Source organism: Postia placenta (genome assembly GCF_002117355.1).
Source record: "Postia placenta MAD-698-R-SB12 unplaced genomic scaffold POSPLAscaffold_2, whole genome shotgun sequence".
Taxonomy (NCBI): domain Eukaryota; kingdom Fungi; phylum Basidiomycota; class Agaricomycetes; order Polyporales; family Adustoporiaceae; genus Rhodonia; species Rhodonia placenta.
The window spans coordinates 2,061,597-2,079,002 of NW_020169833.1; the positions used below are offsets into that span (position 1 = coordinate 2,061,597).

Genomic DNA, 17,406 nt, shown 5'->3' on the forward strand with positions numbered 1-17,406 from the left:
TACACACAGCTGGCATAGCATAACCCCAGATCCTCATTCTCAACTTCTCATAAGTGGTACAATCTCCAACCGCAACTAAGAACTGCCACCGGGGTTGGCACTGCAGGACATCCGACACTCGCGCCCCTGGCCCCAAATGTGAGAACGAGGACTACATTATGTGTACGAGCCCTTTTTACGTCAACTTCCTGCTAACTTAGTACGAACATTCCGTACGATGATGATACGACTGCATCTTCCATTGGTTGGACTGTCGCAGTGGTTAACACCACTACCCGGCCATTGTAGGTATGAACGGACAGTTTCGCCGCACCGGCTTTCCCGCTACGGTACCATCCCTTTATCGCTCGATGTCCCTGCCAAGTTCGCTATCTCGCACATGTACAGCCGCATTTCGGAGATACTCGGTTCTTATTCGCGTACAAAGCCTGTCCAATGCTCGTCCTATGGCCTCGTCGAATCAACGCCAGTATCAGCATTTTCTGTTCGTGACTCTCGCCAGCCTCCTTGCTCTTGTTCGCTCGTTCTTGACAGCTCGATGTCCGGCCTCCTCGCAAACGCGCATCACTTAACGTTCCCGTTGTCCGCCTAGAGGTACTTTCGGCGCGACGAACCTATTACTCATAACAGGCAAGACTTGACACGCGGCACTTCCTTATGAGGCAGATTGGGTATTTTCCCTTGACATCGGGATGGATTTGGCATCTGATCACCGAGCCCTACTTAGATGCGCCCACAGCGACAAATACAAAGAAGTTCCTTATCTCAGTTTTCCCTCCATATAAGAGGGTAGTACATACCCTAATTTCTATTTTCCCAGGTTGCACCCCAGGAGCATGTCTTGAGTACTGCGTGAAGAGCTAGGCCTCCCCGAGGTCGCATGCTTCGTAACCGATTTCGCCCGCGCTGTCCACCAGGCCAACGACGTCATCCGCTCTGCCCCCCTTGTCGCCCTAGAGAGCTTCCAGATAATCGATCCTAACAATGAGCTTGTCCGAGGCACGCTACAGCTCTTCGGCCACCAGTTCCTGATCGCGTCAGTGCGCGTCAAAAACAAACAGCATCCCAATGGATTCTGGACCTATGTCCGGATGGACTTCGCAGGTGATACCCCCGCAGGCGTAGGGCAGTACACATTCCTCAACGACGACTTCGAGACTCTCCGCAGTGGTGCGAAAGGGCTGGGGAGATTGAGTGCTGAAAGTCAGCCCACGCATGCGGGCCCATCCCTCGATTCATTCGCGTCCCTGCTCGAAATAGTGTACGCAAAAACTCCCCGCTACGACGTCTTCTCGCGAAACTGCATGTGGCACACGGAGAATGTCTTATTCTCTACCGCACGCAAGTTTGCCCAACATTGGCTTGCCGGTGATATTCGTCAAGAGGCGCTAAGAAGATACACAGCGGGACAGAGCGACGCCGTGACCTGCGCCACAGAGCTCAGCATCCCAAACCCAGTGCTGCGTTGGTGGGGAGCAACAAGCGTCGGACTTATGCGAGGAACGCAGGCGTTCTTCACTTCGCAAGCACCAGACCGCATAAAAAATCACGATGATGAGGTGCGAGGCATAGTAGAGGCATGGAATCTCACTGTGCAAGCTTCTTCTTGAGGTAGGTTTCAGCTGCAATCTCAGGCCGTTTCTCACTCTTGTGTGCCTTATAGGTCGTATCACGAATTTATCCACCATTGAGCTTTCGAAATAGTATCTAAACGGATTGTCCAAGTACTATACAAACATGTCTTGAGCGATCACTGAATTGTGTATGCTGCCACGAATCCTTCCATCCTGTACAGAAGACGCTCTGAATACAAAGTCTGATTGATGCTACACGATGTGCGAGACAGAACGAAGCAATGCGAGATCAAAGCGGCCAGAACAGTGCAACCTCCGACAACGACCAGGAGTGAGCTGATGACTTGATCACCCTGTACTAGAGCTGCCCCTCTTGGCCATTCCCATGGATATCCGGTGTGATGACATGGCATCCTCGCTCTGATGCATCGCCTCGGCGTACCTGATGTTCATAGTGAGCGGAGGGCGAATAGTGAAAAGGGACGGTATTTCATACAGTAGTTTGTACCGCACGAGCTCCGACTCGAGTTCTTCGTGCTTGAGACGGGCTTTCACGAGTTCGTTCTGTCGTACAACCGCCAGATGAGCTCACATGACAGGCAAAATATAGCCAAGCCAGGACACGCACTAGTAGCTCGCAGTGTTCTACATTCAGCTGAGATAAGCTAGACTCCATCCTGTTCCTGCAAGCGAGGGCATGAATGTCAGATACTAAATGGACATCAAAACCTTAGTCGCAATTATACGCACACCTGCGCCGATAGCTGGCGATTGCTATTACGCAGGGCGTCCATCTCGATCGCATGCGCGTTCCGCGTGCGGACCATCTCCTCATACTCCTGTACGTATGAGTCCAGCATGAAGGACGTGACATCCAGTGCAAACGCGTCTTGCACAAACTGGTCGACGTTGTATTTGATATCTCCTATTCGCGCCTCACCCTCTTCCGCTTGAGAAGACGAGTCGCCTGATGGCGGGTCCACCTGAAGGGGCCAAGATCAAAATTGGATGATGTGCGAGCAAGCACGCACGTCGTTACCTGATAGAGATCGAATATTCGCACGTTGAGGAACGATACGAGCTGGTCAAACTTCAGTGAGAGGAGCGTCTGCTCGTTCTTGAGAAGTAGCACAAGGCTGAATGAGAATAGCGCCTCGATGCCGCTCGCCAGGCAGTTATCAAATATGCGGAAGACTACATCCATGGGGAATCTGCCCTACGTTATCAAACGCTGATATGAGGACGCGAGACGGCTTACCGATAGCTGAACATTGTCAGAAACCATTGCGAGCAGTACATGCTCGACTTGATGCCTTGTCGGAGAAAGTGGACGTGCATGACAGGCGCAAGCTCCTCTATCAGGCGTTCAAACTGCAAGAGGCACTTAGGATGTATTCGGGTTATTGACTGGTATTCTGACCTGGAACTGGGCCAAAGTATATCTAGGTCAGCTAGGACAAGGAAATCTTGGAGGATACACTCACTAATCGTAGCTGTAGCTTCGGCATCTCAGGCAAGAAATGACCTCGCAAGTCATACGAGTACATGAGCCGGACAAGGAGACAAAACGCTTCTTCGTCGGGCATCTGCAAGTCCATCAGCATGCTGCTATGTACTTAGTCCGCGCGCTTACATGCAGCAATAACACGGCGGCTACGAATGGCAGCCCTTGACAGTACCCAACCTGTGGGTCGTACCTTGCGGTAAGCGTCAGTGGAGGAGGGTAAATACATCAGACATTCTCGACGAACAATGAATACGCTTTCAAGACATTAAACAAGTTCTCTTGGCCTATTCCACGCCCGTCTGTGAAGAAAGCATGATGGGGGAATGTCCTAATGCGACACTATCCGTCAGGGCGACATACGGCGCGTAATGTAGGGCCTTACCGTCCGAGATCTCTGGTAATAGCTTTCTCGTGTGGACTTGTCTCCTTCAACAGACGTAAATACGTGCTCTCCAACTCAGGGTCTTTCGACGCAGTCCTGATCATGGATCAGCCACAACGCTTGTAGCCCGATGGCAGTGATGAGAAAGGCGCACTACATTAGTTGCCAAATCATGCCCCGTATCGTCTTCGGGATGCCGCGTCCAATTGCAGACGCGAGCTCCTGAGGATGATCAGCGGCGAATTTCTGGTAATCTAGCGACTTTGACGTGTTTGAATGGCAGTACATAATCCCGGTGGGGAGGCAGCGCACCAGACACGACTTGTCCCCAGAAGTCTTAACGATTCGGCAGAGCATCAGTTCCGCTGGGCAAAGTGTACAGTGATAAATGATGCACCCCAATCAACCGAGTCCTCTTCGTCATTTTCAGAACCAGAATCTTGCAAATCAACGTGCTTGCGAGCAAATTCCTCCTGAATTTTGTGCTGGCTCGCCGCGCTGTTCCGACGCGAACTCTCGTCACCCTCCATTTGAGACAGCATGAAAGGGACATTTGAAGCCGAGAGTATGGTTGACGTCGACGGCGTCTTCTTGTGCCCGAGAGCCTTCACTGGCGTAGATACCCCCGCCGTATCCAACGCGACGGTATTCCGGCGGTCGTCCTTGGTAAAGTTCGAGTCCGCCGAACCCAAGGAGAGTCGCGCGGAGTCCCAGCTCTGGCGGGCACTGCTGAGCGCGACGGTCGAAAAGCGCGTCTCGTCATCAGTCACGTCTGACGCCGCGACCGATGCGCGCGCGGGGAAATGGGCTTCAGGGTTTTTGGGTGAGAGCAGCGCGTCCAGAGTTGGCGAGGTCGCGCCTGCACCGGTGAAGGGTGTTGGTGTGCGGGCTGCGTCCTCCTCGTCCTCGTGATAGGTATGGAGGTGCTCAGACATATCGGCGGACTACTGTGGTTCGGCCTGAGAGCCGGCGGAAGTAAAGATAAAGCGAAGTGTGTATCGGGAAACAGCAGCAGTATCGTGAACCTCGAGAGCTCTGAATTAAGTTAACGGATACAGCCTGTGGTCGTTGCGGAGTAGCCAGCGATTCTTATGTTTTGTGAACGGCGAGACGAGCGTCACTGAGGGATATGATACAGATAGCAAGCGAAGTGGCTGCGATGATAAAGACCCGATCCATCGGGATTCGGAGCGTATCCGTAGCTTGATCGAGTACAACCGTGTTTGCATTACAGACTTTATCATGCACAAAATCGAAAAATGAAAAAGAATTGGGTACAGCTGTCAATCGCTCATGCCCCTCCGTAATAACATGAACCTTGTAGTCCTTCATAAGATTCCCCATGCAAAATCAGGTTCACTTCTGCGCAACAAAAGGCACATAATATGTGCATGAGAGGACCTTTCAATTAAAGTATAGATGGTGACATCCATTGCTGGCGAGTTCTAGCTTGAGGGCAGTATAACATGTTCCAGGACCTGCGTTTCAAATGATGATATAAGCAACATCGTTGGTTTCATTGAAGGCGTGCAAAAGGCGCCGGGGTGAAGCGCTGCGACCTGGCTGCGATTGAGGGACAAGATAAGAAGCTGTGCTAAGAATGGTTGATTTAAACCGCCATAGGGTTGGCAGCACATGTCACGACGACTGAGATCGCTCAGCACGGTCGTCGAATGGTACCCGCTGTCCTCCTGCGCACGCCTGCGCAGTGGTGTGCGGTCAATGACCGTGGTCAATGGTCATAGTCATTGATCGTTGACTTGCCATTGACCGTCAATGACCCTGGGACAGTCATGACTCCGAGGTAAGCCCGGGGTCCTCGGGCATAGTGGTGGTCGAGGTCACACTTCCTTTTGTGGTATTGTCGGAAGATCGTTATGCTGCATGCCCGGTGCCCATGCCTCATGATACTTAAGCTTTCATTTAGTACAGGCAGTGAGCTCATGGATCTCATATTCTGTCTGCCTCGCACAATGCTCATGTGCCAAGAAATGTTGCCCCTAGCCTAGCTACCTTGTGTATTTATAGTTGTTTCAATGAATCTATACACCACATTTGCCTTAATCCCCCCTTGCTGCCCCAATGTTGCGCTCCTCAGCAAATTGCAAATGGTATCGCGCATTCTTTTATGACCACCCATCACTATAGCAGAAAGACCCCACTGCATATAATAACAACAATGTCGCTGACAAGGCGAAGGTATGGTGCAAACTGTGCTATGCTATGCTATTCGAGTAGAAGAAGAGAAAAGGCTCGACGCACAGCAGGTTTGTTGGAACAACGGTGCGAACGGCGCGGGGCGCGTTTGTCCATGGGCGTAGCGATGCCCGTAAGGGACAATCGCGTGCGGTACATACATCGCGCGCGGTCGTTATATACTACGATAGGGGCCTCCAGCCCCCGGCTACTCGCGCGCCCGAGCTTTCGAGCTCGTTTCTGACCACGCGGGTCAGCGCATTTCAACAACTCTTTCGCGCAAATGGTCAGTAACGACGAGGATGCAGAGCCGGTGCGATTTCCAAGTAAAATCTCAATCAGTATCATAGAGCTTTTCGACTTCACGATGAGTAGCTGGGTGGAAAGGTATGAGAGGAATGCACACCATAGTCTCGAAGATGAGCTTGAGTTCTATGAGCTGATAGACCTGGATGCCGAAGGCGAGGAGGACGACACTAATTTCAGTAGTATAGACGAGACTTTAGAAACAATACTTGATACATAACTATATCCCGCGCACTCTGCACTATAGTATCTAACAGCGCTTAATCTCGTCCATAATGTGTGCCGCTATCAGGCCCTCTTACACATGCTTTAACATCATATACAGGCATGTTTATGGCTTATGATTGTGCAGAATTACTAAAATGTATCTATATATCGCGTATTGTGGTCAAACACAGCCCGACGACGGGACACCACTCGAGCGCCAATTGGCGGTGTACAGACACTGAGGTCACTGCCCGTTACCCAAAGTGGCGAAGGCACGAGACCGTGGGTAAAGTCAACGGACCGTGGGTAGAGTCACGGTCATGCAAGTCATTTCCCATCAATAGTCAATGACTATGGCAAGTCATTGACTACTCATTGACTCGCACATCTCTGCGCCTGCGGGCCTGCGGCTGATGGAAGAGGCCAATGGGGCAACGATCCTTTATCTCGTTCCTTCCCAGGCTCTATCACCTGGGACCTCTTATAACATGTAAGCATTCACTGCGAAATCCCACCGACATACTTCCGTCCTCCTCGTCGACATGGGTGCTGTTCCTTCCAAGCCTGCCTCCTCCTCTGCCCGCCCTGCGGTCTGCGCACTCGACGAGAAGCGCGCCGCCGTTGACCAGGTCGCCGCGTCCCTGTCCTCGCTGCACCTGCGCCCGGCAGCGTCTGAGGATGGCTCTCTGCCCATGACAAACATCGAGTCGTGGGAGGAAGAGGTCTCCTCCAGCTCGAAGCTGCAGCTGACCCGCACCGTCCTGCACCACAACAACATCCAGACCGCCTTCCTCTCGCGTTCAGCGAAGATCGCAGATGCGCACATCTTCAACACGCAGCTGGACTTCAAGACCGGCCCCGTCACGAACCAGAAGTCGTCTGGCCGCTGCTGGCTGTTCGCGACAACCAATGTCCTCCGATACAACATCATGAAGAAGCTCAATCTCGATGACTTCCAGCTGTCCCAGGCGAGTGCACATCATGGCAACAGATCGGTAGGACCCGTCTTCTGACGATCACATCCAGTCATATCTGTTCTTCTGGGACAAGCTGAACAAGTCCAACTACTACCTCGAGCTCTCCATCCAGCACGCCGACCTCCCAATCGATGACCGCATTGTCTTCCACACCTCGCAGGATCTCATCAGCGACGGCGGGCAATGGGACATGGTTGTGAACATCCTCGAGCACTACGGCATTGTTCCCCAGCCCGTCTACCCCGAGTCGCTCCACTCGTCCCTCTCCAGCCCTCTCAACACCGTCCTCAAGCGTAAGCTGCGCGAGCACGCGCTCATCCTCCGCAGCCTCGCCTCCTCGCTGCGCGCCTCGCAGGTGCACACAGAGGCGGAGGTGCTCTCAGCGCTCCGCGCAAAGAAGGAGGAGCTCATGAAGGAGGTGTACACGATCATGACCGCGACTCTCGGCGTGCCGCCGATGGCGAACGAGAAGTTCACGTGGGACTACTACGACAAGGACGGCAAGGCGGGCCACTGGGAGGGCACGGCGCGCGAGTTCTACAAGACATTCGCGAGTGACAAGTATTCGGTGCGTCTTCAGGCCCGCATTGTGCGCTGGGCCGTCCGACTTATGGGGCCTCCAGCCATCCGAGTCCTTCTCGCTCATCAACGACCCGCGCAACGAGTACGGCAAGCTGTACTCGGTCGAGAAGCTCGGGAACGTATGGGGCGGCCGCGACGTGCTTTGTCAGTTCTGTCGTGTGACTCGCTCCTGACGTCCAATTCTCACATTTGTTTACCAGACGTGAACACCGAGATCGACAACCTGAAGAACGCCGTCGTGAAGATGATCAAGGCAGGCCAGCCCGTCTTCTTCGGCTGCGACGTCGGCCAGTTCCTTGAGCGCGAGGCCGGCATCATGGACACGAAGCTCTTTGACTTCGAGGTGCGCTGCCCGGCCCGTCTGTCTTGCTTGCCCACCATTCTTACCCTCGGTCTGTGCCGTAGAATGCGTTCGACATCAAGTTCGGCCTCTCCAAGGCAGACCGTCTGCGCACGAGCGAGTCCGCGATGACGCACGCGATGGTCATCTCCGGCGTGCACCTCGACCCCGCGGGCAAGCCTCTGCGCTACAAGATCGAAAACTCGTGGGGCGACTCGACTGGCGACAAGGGTTACTACCTCATGACCGACGAATGGTTCGAGCAGTGCGTACTTCAGTTTCTGTGTCTGCCGCTTGCATGGTGTTGAATATGTTGCGCTTGTAGGTTTGTCTACCAGGTGGTCGTGCCCAAGGGTCTTGCGCCAAAGGAGCTCGTCAAGGTGTTCGAAGGCGGCGAGAAGACACTTCTGCCCCTCTGGGACCCTATGGTACGGCTCACGTTGTATCATTATAACATCATTCATTCTGAAATTGGTCAATTCAGGGTGCTCTGGCGTGAGCGTCTTGGGTCATTGGTATGAAGGCTATTGGCGCGAAGTAAGACTGAATAGTTGGCTGTAGGTTTGTAGGAATATGACTGATACAGTTCACTGATCGAACAATTCATGGCTGTGAACATTGGAAGGATGAGTGTATGCGGTCTCACATCAATACGTTCTGAACAGGCGACTATATTTAGCCAGAGGGATCGTTCCCTGTCATTGTTACGTGTATAGTTCCTTCTGCCCCAAGGAACGCTGATTTCCTGGACCCTCACCAAACAGCGAGTCCTATGCCGAATATTCTGAGCTCCTATTTCGAACAAAACACGCATCCGCAGATTTCACGTTAACAGCCGCCAAGTACGAGTTGGGCTCACATTTGTGGCCGAATTGAGACATAATGCGATGCTAAGGCTACACCTTGTTGATGTCCTGCGTCAGGACGTAACGGTAGCGAACCTTGTTCTGCTTCAGCCCTTCCAACGCCTTCTTGACGTCGTGCATTGGTATCTCCTCAATCCAGGGTTGCACCCCCTTCGACCTCGCAAGCTCCAACATCTCGAGACATTCCTTCTTACTGCCAATGGCACTGCCTCCGATCATGCAACCATTGGGTGCCAAGCTGAATGGGTGAATAGCTGGCAGCGGATTGTTGGCATCTGGTATTCCGACGGTGATGAACTTGCCATGCACGTAGAGCATCGACAGGTAGGCATCGAGAGACATCTCGGGATTGAAAACATCTCGGGTGGAGACGAGCAAGTCCAGCGTACGTGCCAGAGGCTTGTGGTAGTCCTGCCAAAATGGCGTCAGCAGGCACAAACCTGGACGTTCGATGCGCACTCGCTTTGTCTTCGGTGTTCACGACATGGTCTGCACCCATCTTCTTGATATCTTCCATTTTGCCGTGGTCATGCGTGAAAGCATAGACCTCAGCACCCATCGCTTTGGCCCATAAGATTGCATAATGCCCGAGACCGCCGATGCCAATAACACCAACCCTCTTGCCTGGTCCAGCGCCGTGCGTCCTCAGGGGAGAATATACCGTAAGGCCAGCACACAGCATCGACGCAGCATGACGAGATTCGATCTCGTCCGGAATGGGGAAGACAAACTGTTGATGAGCCCGAATAGCCGTCGCATAGCCTCCCTGACTGACCACTCCGTCGGGGTACTCGCCATTCTGTCGCAAATGTCAGCCATATAGAATCCAGTAGTCAGGAAAAAGCAATATACGTAAGTCGGGATGCCGTTGGCACAATAGTTCTCGTAGTCGCTTTTACACTCTCTGCAGCTCATGCAGCTGCCAATTTGCGCGCCGACACCCACGCGGTCTCCTACTTTGATGTCTTTGACGTTGTCCCCAACGCGGGTTGCCTTCCCTACAATCTCGTGGCCTACGACGAGGGGGAGCTTGCTCTCTCCCCATCCCTGAGTGAGTGTATGCACGTCGGAGCCACATACACCACAGTGTGTGATGGCGATCTCAACGTCATCTGATTTGAAGGTCTTCGGTTTGAACGATACAACCTCGAGATCACTCCACCTTTTAGGGTCTGTGCGCATCGTTACAGGACGCGATTCGGTTCTATAGTAGAGTAGCCTACCTGTGAGAGCGTAGCCCTTGAATTCAACTTGAGTCGACATTGCGTGGCGTGAGATGGAGGTAGTGGAAGAGAGGAGGTGCTTGTTTCGACGCCTTCAAGCATCTTATACCGTCTGCGCTGGCAGGACGATTTCGAGGATGACGTCGACGAAGACGACGCGCTGCCATAACGCGATCGCCGCCACTATCCGAATCAGGAAATACTCCTTCCTCGTTTGGATATCAGCCACAACGCCACAGCGGTGAAATCCACATTGACCAAGCTCTCCTAGGCCTGGATAATGTATGCCGCGGATGAATACACGTGTTGAGAACGATAGTCGCTCTGCGGGGCCTTCCGCCTCTGCAATTGCAATGGAAGGTGGCTTATTCGTTCAAAGCGATCTGCTCGCTCGTGAAGGAGTGGAGATGACGCCGTCCATGACACCACTGATACACCTTTTGCCTGATCACCATCGGTCATGTGACGAATGCTAGAAGAAACCCTCTTGTCGTCGTTGCGATGTTCATATTCTCAACCCGCGTTCTATCGATACCACTATAATCTGCACTAGCGCAAGCCGCGTCGCGTCAATACAGGAAGATGTTGCAGACCGATAGCAACAAGCCACTCCAGACATACGTCCGCGAAGTCCCCGTGACTTGCGAAAGAATCCCATATATCTCGTCCGAGGAGAAAGAGCTCGTCAATCCTGGTATGCATACCTTCACCGACGATCGGAGTTGACATGTTGAACATGTCCTGTGACAGGCACCGCGCGTGCCAATTTTGCACCTACAGTTGAAGCGCCCCAAAGGACTCAGTCTGGCGGATGGGCCGCAAAGCATCGTCGCGAAACAGTTCTGCAACAGCATGTCAATTACTTCGATCCGGACGGAGACGGGGTAGTCTGGCCGCTTGACACATACCGCGGCTTCCACAACCTCGGGTTCAACATCATTCTCAGCCTACTTGCCGTATTCATCATCCACGCTAACTTCTCCTACCCAACATCTCCAAGTCTATTACCAGACCCATTCTTCCGCGTGCGGGTGGCTGACATTCATAAGGCGAAGCACGGCAGCGACACGGGCGCCTACGACAACGAGGGTCGCTTTCTCCCGCAGAAGTATGTGCACCTCTTCCATTTAAGACTGTTCCTAATCAATAGGTTCGACGCAGGTTTGAAGACATCTTCTCCAAGTATGCCGCTGATGGAAAAAGTTTGAACAAGTGGGAAATCTGGAACATACTCAAGGGGCAGCGTGTCCTCCTCGATCCCATTGGCTGGTTCGGTGCATTCTTCGAATGTGAGCGTTAGGGCCTGGTTACGAGGCGACTGCGAGAGCGACTCACCAAATCTTTGAAGGGCTTTCGTTGTACATCCTACTTTGGCCTGATGATGGCGCCGTCAGAAAAGAGGATGTTAGGCGCGTCTATGATGGCAGCATTTTCCCGGAATTGTCGATGCGGAGGTCTGGGAAGAGTAAAGCGGACTGAAGCACGAACACAGCTGCTGAGTTTGTGACCCTCACGGGACTTGTAACGATATGTAGCCTTAGTGCCGGTGATGTTGTCCATAAAATCTGTGGCTGTACGAGATATTGTACAGAGATATTCGACGATGTTGCAAGTTCGGGACTAGCAAGGGAGGTACTTGAGCTAGTTTACGCAACCCAACGGAGGTAAATCTGTAGATCGGTGTGACGCTATATAAGGCAACCAGGTATGACGTCGATGGGTCTTCCTGTTGGTTCATGTTCTTCGTCTTCAGGACGGCCTTAAATCTCTCTATTCTCTACCGCACAACGCAATACGGAGTCACAGCACGTACTTTCGCCATGCAATCGATCTACAACAAGCTCGCCGGGAAGTCCGAGTACAGCCAGTCGGACGTGCCTGACATGCAAGGCAGAGTGAGTCTGTTCGCGGTAAATCGGAACAGCCCTGACCTGAAATGAAACGAAACGTATGAACAGGTCGCTGTGGTTACTGGGGGTACCGTTGGTATTGGATTTGAAGTTGCCAAAGCCCTTGCTTTTGCCAAAGCGCGCGTCATCCTTCTCTCCCGCGGACAAGACAATGCAGAAGAAGCTATCTCCAATATCAAGGCGTCGCAGAGCGCGAGTGGAGGATTAGTAGACGTCACCTGGGTCTCGTGCGATCTCGGCAGCCTAACGCAAGTGCGGAAAATTGGGGACCAGCTCCGGAAACAGGAGGAGCGCCTCGACCTTGTACGTTGCCAGCCAGATCATAGCGCTGGCTATATGCGCATAGATCACGCTGATATACCTCGCAGCTTTTCTGCATCGCCGGCGTTGGTGTCAACAAGTACGACGTCTCCTCGGACGGCATCGACCGCCATTTCGCAGTGAACCATCTCGGGCACTTTCTTCTCACCAATCGTCTCCTGCCGCTCATGCGGCACACCTCTACTTTGCCGGGGGCGCCAGCACCGCGTGTCATCTGCATGTCGTCGTCGCTGCACACGTCCGCGCCGTCTTCCGTGCGCTTCGAGTCCGTGGACGAGATCAACACGGACCTGGGGTCTATGCAGCTGTACGCTCGGAGCAAGCTCGCGAACATACTGTATGTCAAATACGGCCTCATCGAGCGTGTATTGGACCCGGCAAACGATCGAATCCTCGCGCTTGCGACGCACCCGGGCGCTGTCCACACCGGACAACAGGACCAATTCAAGGAGGCGTACGGCGAAGTTCCAGGAACCATCATGAAGCATGTCGTCACTCCGTTCATGCGTTCGCCCGACCAAGGCAGCTTGAGCGCCCTGTGGGCGGCGACATGCCCGGAGGTAGAGGAACATAGCCCCAAGTGGAACGGCCGCTACATCACGGACCCCGGGGAAGCAAGCAAGGAGAGCGATATGGCTCGCGATCCAGAACTAGGGGCAAACTTGTGGAGGCTGAGCGAGCAAATTGTGAAAGAGAAGTTGGGCGAAGATTCTCTGCTGCCTTGGGACCAAAGCAAGCCGTAATAGAGACAGAGCAGTAGGTCTTCGCACACCGAGATAGCAACACCGAGATGATAGGACACAGAGCATGGACATAGTATAACATATCGTAGAAACTAGCACCTACATGCAAATAGATTCCAACATCATTCATCTGTACAAAGAGAAAACAATTATTCCGCTCGCCTTGCATCATGGCCAGGGCTAGTGGAACGGAAGAGCTGAGTGCAAAGAAATGCATTTTGTAAGCTACAAGCAATAATCGACATAGGTAACACAACTGCCCACACTCCTCCCGCTGAGGACCCGCAAACCTGGACACCACTTTTGTGTGACGATACAGGCTCTTACGAGACGACGGACCAGACACGGACGAGGTCATCCGTGAAGCCACCGAACAACGTCTGGCCATCCGCAGACCATGCGATGGAGACACACTCGGGTTCCCGCGAGTTCGCGCTCTGCGCGAAGTCAGGCTTGAGCTCGTCCACGATCTGTCTACAAACGTGTCTGAACAACGACACCAAATGAATAATAACGGGGGGACGCACTTGCTCTCCAAGTCGAAGATCTTGATGCATGTTGCGGTCGCCGCGCACAGCCAGTACCGGTTGGGAGAGAAGACAAGTGCGTTGATGATGTCACCCGCCTCCAATGAGTATAGGTGCTTGCCCTCGTTGAGGTCCCACAACATGGTGATGCCGTCTTTGCCGCCGGAGGCCGCCAGCGAGCCGTCGGGCGAAACGGAGATGGTGTTAATGTAACCGGTGTGGCCATAGTGGTTGGTCTTCAGCTTGAACTTCGAGAGCTCCCAAACCTAGGGGATAATGGAATGAGCATGTAGTCAAGAGGTACATGGGATCAAAGAAGAATGGTCAGAGATCTTGGTGATTAAAGTAGTCTCACTGAGGTGATACACCCCTCTGAAGTAGCAAATATTTTGTGACATCATACCGAACAAGGAAAAGTGCTAAAAGAAAGCAGACGAGACTCACCTTGACAACCTTGTCCCAACCGCACGAGACAATCACAGGGTTAAGGACGTTCGGGCTGAAACGCACGCATGACACCCTGCATTCCGTCGACTCGTTGAGTTCATCTCTCCCTCAAAAGACGTTCCTGACTCACCACTCAGTGTGGCCGTCCTCCTTGATGTCGTATTTGCACTCTCCGAGCGTGTTCCAGAGCTTGATTGTTCGATCGCGCGAGCCGGAGACAATCTGCCTGTTGTCAGCACTGAAGCTGACAGACAGGACGTCCGAGGTGTGGCCGACGAAGCGGCGGGTAGTGACGCCAGTGTTCAGATCCCACAACCGCAAGGTGTGGTCCCAGGACGACGAGAGCGCGAACTGGCCGTCAGAAGAAATAACAACGTCCGAGACGAAGTGGTTGTGCCCGTGAAGGATGCGCTTGGGGTAACCGTACTGGTCCTCCTCGCGGGTCAGCTGCCAGACAATGATGGTCTTGTCTGTGCAACACCTGGTCAGACGGTGCTGGTGCATGCATGGGGGTAGACATACCGCGAGATGCGGTCAAGATCATGTCCGGGTTCTCCGACGATGTTGCAATGGCAGTGATCCAGCCCTTGTGTCCGGGCATAGAGCCGAGGTAACGAAGTGATTCCATGATGGAGGATGGGCGAGGAGGCTCGTGAAGGATGGCGGCGTCGGTCTCGAGCAGCTCGTCACTGTCGCGAATTTCGGTGGTCGACGCGAGGCGCCCGTGACAGCCACAGTGACTGGTACTGTATAGCCGCGGTATCTGCCGAGCTATATGAGGCCTGTAAGGCGCGCGCTATATCACTGGGTGGCTCCTATCTGACTGTCCATTATACACGTTACTATTTTCACGACTATGTGTGTCAAGCTTTGCTCAATTTTGCAGGAGCGGTCAACTTGCGGTTGGTGAACATCTACTTCTGACAGTGTACGGATTATGTCAGGTGAGTTGAGTCTTCCTGACCTGGATCGTGTTCGTGTGATGTTTCTACTATATATTTGCTACTTCAGAGGGATGACACCCTATGAGACAACATTTCCACCAAGATCTCTGACTTCAACCATCCGCTATCGTTGACGCTTGCTAACCTCACTCTTGTATTCAGCGGTTCGTTCAAGCGGGATACGGCAGGTATAGGACATAGATGAGAACGCGTAGTGAGCCAGCTTGCTCCATAAGTATATCCGAATGGACATTTCGATAGCAGTCATTAGCTGCGCCTTATACCATCTGGCTTCAATCAATGCCATGAATTCCAGTAAAATTATTTCCGATGCCTCCGAGTATATCAACCTGCACGGACCTAAAGCGTGTCGTATTGCGTTCCACCGTGCGCGTCTTGACTTTGTCTTGTCGGTCTGGACTTTCTGCATGCCATAGTTTGCAAGCTTGGCGAAATTTGTGCTATCCGCGCGCGACGCGACACTGGATAACGTACAACGCGCATGACGCGGTCACGTGTTGAGTGTTACGGGCATCCGCTGAGTCTCCGAGTCTGACGAGCAATCGGAATCGCGCGTCTCAACAATATTAATCCCCTGCCTTATCGCTCCTTCTCATCTGTCTTGTGTATCTGCTTGCGTAGTCCCGCATCTGCCACAATATCCAGATGGCGAAGACTCCTGTCATAAGTGAGAATCCGTTGAATGATGAAGCTCCGATAAGCCACCGATGTTCCTTCGTTTTGTTCAGTCGACACAGATCCGGGCGTCGATGATACTCTCGCAATGTGCGTGTTATGTCTATCAGCGTTGATGCTCAAAGATGATTAGAAGTCTATATCAGCTTGCTCGCACTTGCCTCACCAGAGTTGGAGGTCCTTGCCATCGTCATCTCTTACGGTAATCTACGCATTATCTAACGCAGCGCGATGCTCATGCACATCGCAGGAAACACGGACGCGGAGTCCTCACAGTGGGTTCGCTGTAATATAATTGTTATGCAGCACATTCACCATTCACGCAGTGGGAACATTCTCAAATTGTATAATGCATTATCCCGAGAAATTACCTCAGCTTCGGGGGCAAGAACTCGGTATCCTGGTCTTGAGGCAAAAGTAATACTTGCTCAAGGTGCTAATGGGCCCCTTGAAGGCGATCTGCACAGCGCTGAATACTTTCACGGCCGGTAATATATCCCTACAGAGGTATGTAATCCTATCTGATCACGCTGTGCCACCTTTAGAGACGGCCTTGGGGATATAACACATCGACACCCCGACCTGAATGTCAAACCTGGATCGGAGCATCCCCAATTACAACTTACCGACCGACCAGGAATAGAGGTCGCACTAGACGTTATACGTTCCCAGCCTGAACGAGCAGTTACTTACCTGGCATTGGGTCCCCTCACGAACCTTGCACAGCTGATGCGTCTTGATGGCGAAGTCGTGCGGACTCGCATTGGCCGCGTAGTCTGTATGGGTGGTGCCCTTGATGTACCCGGAAACACGAACCCCGTCTCAGAATGTAGGCCAAAGTTGCCTCTCGGGTTTTCAGATTGCTTGCTGACTCAGCCACAGTCAACTTCTTTGCCGATCCATTTGCAGTCAGAGAGTTGCTCACGCCGGGCACTCCACAACTCGGCATCCCTCTGAACAGGTTCCTCCTCCTTCCCCTAGACATCACGACGCCTCACGAACTTCCCTTTCCACTCTACAAGGCCAAGGTTGACCCCGTCTTCGAGTCAGCGGCAAAGCCATCACAGGCGGAAGGCAAGTCACCTCTCGTTCACTTCACGAGTTCTTTCCTGGAGCGCACCCGCGAGATCATGATCGAGTTTGGGAAGGACGCCATGGAGCTACATGACATTGTAGCGGTATGGTGCGCCATCGAAAATCCGCCAGTGCATGGAGAACCGGAGGTGGCAGTTCCCACTTTACAGCGAGGATGGAAGGCCGTCAAGCGTGTATTTCAAATTGAACGGTAGGCATATTATTCATGTGCGGAAACGTTAGAGCATATTTTCTGAAATTCGTATCTCGAACAGCATTGGCGAACTGACGCGAGGTATGCTTGTGGTGGATCGGCGCGACGATGAAGGAGCCTACGCTCCAGGATCAAACCGCGCGGAAGTCCAAGCAGAACTCGAGAAACACAAGTTCGCACATGCGGGCAACTTCGAGTCCACTGCTCTGCCCGCGCAAGTTGAAGTTGAAGGACAGAGCCAGGCGCGGGCGCTCCCGGACCAGGCTACAGGAGTAGCGTGTGTCTACGAGACACCAGGTCCCGCGGCTTTAGTGAAGCTCATGTTGGAGAGAATATGGGGTATTGATTCAGAAGCTTGATGTAGAGCTTA

At 52.9% G+C, this 17,406-nt stretch overlaps 8 protein-coding genes across 8 annotated transcripts; 5 read left to right on the top strand and 3 right to left on the bottom strand.

Moving 5' to 3' along the window:
- Positions 1 to 217: 217 nt before the first annotated feature.
- Positions 218 to 1,610, top strand: POSPLADRAFT_1043737 (hypothetical protein; the record flags this gene model as incomplete). Its single annotated transcript, XM_024478380.1, has 2 exons — positions 218 to 284; positions 847 to 1,610. The coding sequence occupies 2 exons, from the start codon at positions 218 to 220 to the stop codon at positions 1,608 to 1,610; spliced, it is 831 nt and encodes a 276-aa protein (XP_024343075.1).
- A 312-nt stretch (positions 1,611 to 1,922) lies between these two features.
- Positions 1,923 to 4,398, bottom strand: POSPLADRAFT_1052943 (hypothetical protein; the record flags this gene model as incomplete). Its single annotated transcript, XM_024480326.1, has 14 exons — positions 1,923 to 2,016; positions 2,071 to 2,138; positions 2,203 to 2,257; positions 2,325 to 2,557; positions 2,614 to 2,785; positions 2,833 to 2,945; positions 2,995 to 3,000; positions 3,059 to 3,160; positions 3,208 to 3,271; positions 3,326 to 3,409; positions 3,464 to 3,559; positions 3,621 to 3,717; positions 3,776 to 3,799; positions 3,861 to 4,398. The coding sequence occupies 14 exons, from the start codon at positions 4,396 to 4,398 to the stop codon at positions 1,923 to 1,925; spliced, it is 1,746 nt and encodes a 581-aa protein (XP_024343076.1).
- Positions 4,399 to 5,689: 1,291 nt separating this feature from the next.
- On the bottom strand, positions 5,690 to 6,007 carry POSPLADRAFT_1132973 (hypothetical protein; the record flags this gene model as incomplete). The annotated part of the gene is made up of 1 exon (XM_024484280.1): positions 5,690 to 6,007. One exon carries the CDS (start codon positions 6,005 to 6,007, stop codon positions 5,690 to 5,692), a length of 318 nt encoding a protein of 105 aa, XP_024343077.1.
- Positions 6,008 to 6,543: 536 nt separating this feature from the next.
- Positions 6,544 to 9,265, top strand: POSPLADRAFT_1064675 (hypothetical protein; the record flags this gene model as incomplete). Its single annotated transcript, XM_024481835.1, has 7 exons — positions 6,544 to 7,140; positions 7,199 to 7,717; positions 7,773 to 7,875; positions 7,932 to 8,074; positions 8,137 to 8,336; positions 8,397 to 8,499; positions 9,251 to 9,265. The coding sequence occupies exons 1-7, from the start codon at positions 6,715 to 6,717 to the stop codon at positions 9,263 to 9,265; spliced, it is 1,509 nt and encodes a 502-aa protein (XP_024343078.1). The 5' UTR covers positions 6,544 to 6,714.
- A 1,477-nt stretch (positions 9,266 to 10,742) lies between these two features.
- On the top strand, positions 10,743 to 11,639 carry POSPLADRAFT_1131853 (hypothetical protein; the record flags this gene model as incomplete). Its single annotated transcript, XM_024484140.1, has 4 exons — positions 10,743 to 10,854; positions 10,911 to 11,268; positions 11,322 to 11,449; positions 11,509 to 11,639. 4 exons carry the CDS (start codon positions 10,743 to 10,745, stop codon positions 11,637 to 11,639), a joined length of 729 nt encoding a protein of 242 aa, XP_024343079.1.
- A 341-nt stretch (positions 11,640 to 11,980) lies between these two features.
- POSPLADRAFT_1043742 (hypothetical protein) lies at positions 11,981 to 13,134 on the top strand (the record flags this gene model as incomplete). Its single annotated transcript, XM_024478381.1, has 3 exons — positions 11,981 to 12,055; positions 12,119 to 12,373; positions 12,439 to 13,134. 3 exons carry the CDS (start codon positions 11,981 to 11,983, stop codon positions 13,132 to 13,134), a joined length of 1,026 nt encoding a protein of 341 aa, XP_024343080.1.
- A 52-nt stretch (positions 13,135 to 13,186) lies between these two features.
- On the bottom strand, positions 13,187 to 14,767 carry POSPLADRAFT_1177711 (hypothetical protein). The gene is made up of 5 exons (XM_024488529.1): positions 14,631 to 14,767; positions 14,239 to 14,578; positions 14,106 to 14,181; positions 13,662 to 13,927; positions 13,187 to 13,608 (listed from the first exon to the last, which is right to left on the bottom strand). Exons 1-5 carry the CDS (start codon positions 14,734 to 14,736, stop codon positions 13,458 to 13,460), a joined length of 939 nt encoding a protein of 312 aa, XP_024343081.1. The 5' UTR covers positions 14,737 to 14,767; the 3' UTR covers positions 13,187 to 13,457.
- A 1,033-nt stretch (positions 14,768 to 15,800) lies between these two features.
- Positions 15,801 to 17,395, top strand: POSPLADRAFT_1131046 (hypothetical protein; the record flags this gene model as incomplete). The annotated part of the gene is made up of 7 exons (XM_024484022.1): positions 15,801 to 15,838; positions 15,895 to 15,950; positions 15,999 to 16,023; positions 16,075 to 16,236; positions 16,294 to 16,577; positions 16,631 to 17,033; positions 17,098 to 17,395. Coding segments are annotated over 7 exons (1,266 nt in total), but the record flags the coding sequence as incomplete, so codon positions are not given.
- Positions 17,396 to 17,406: the final 11 nt, after the last annotated feature.

Coding starts and splice junctions, on each gene's coding strand:
- POSPLADRAFT_1177711 (XM_024488529.1), bottom strand. CDS start 14,736: ATGGAATCACTTCGTTACCTCGGCTCTATGCCCGGACACAAGGGCTGG. Junction 14,579..14,630: donor GATCTTGACCGCATCTCGCG/GTATGTCTACCC, acceptor GGTGTTGCACAG/ACAAGACCATCATTGTCTGG. Junction 14,182..14,238: donor GAGGACGGCCACACTGAGTG/GTGAGTCAGGAA, acceptor GACGGAATGCAG/GGTGTCATGCGTGCGTTTCA.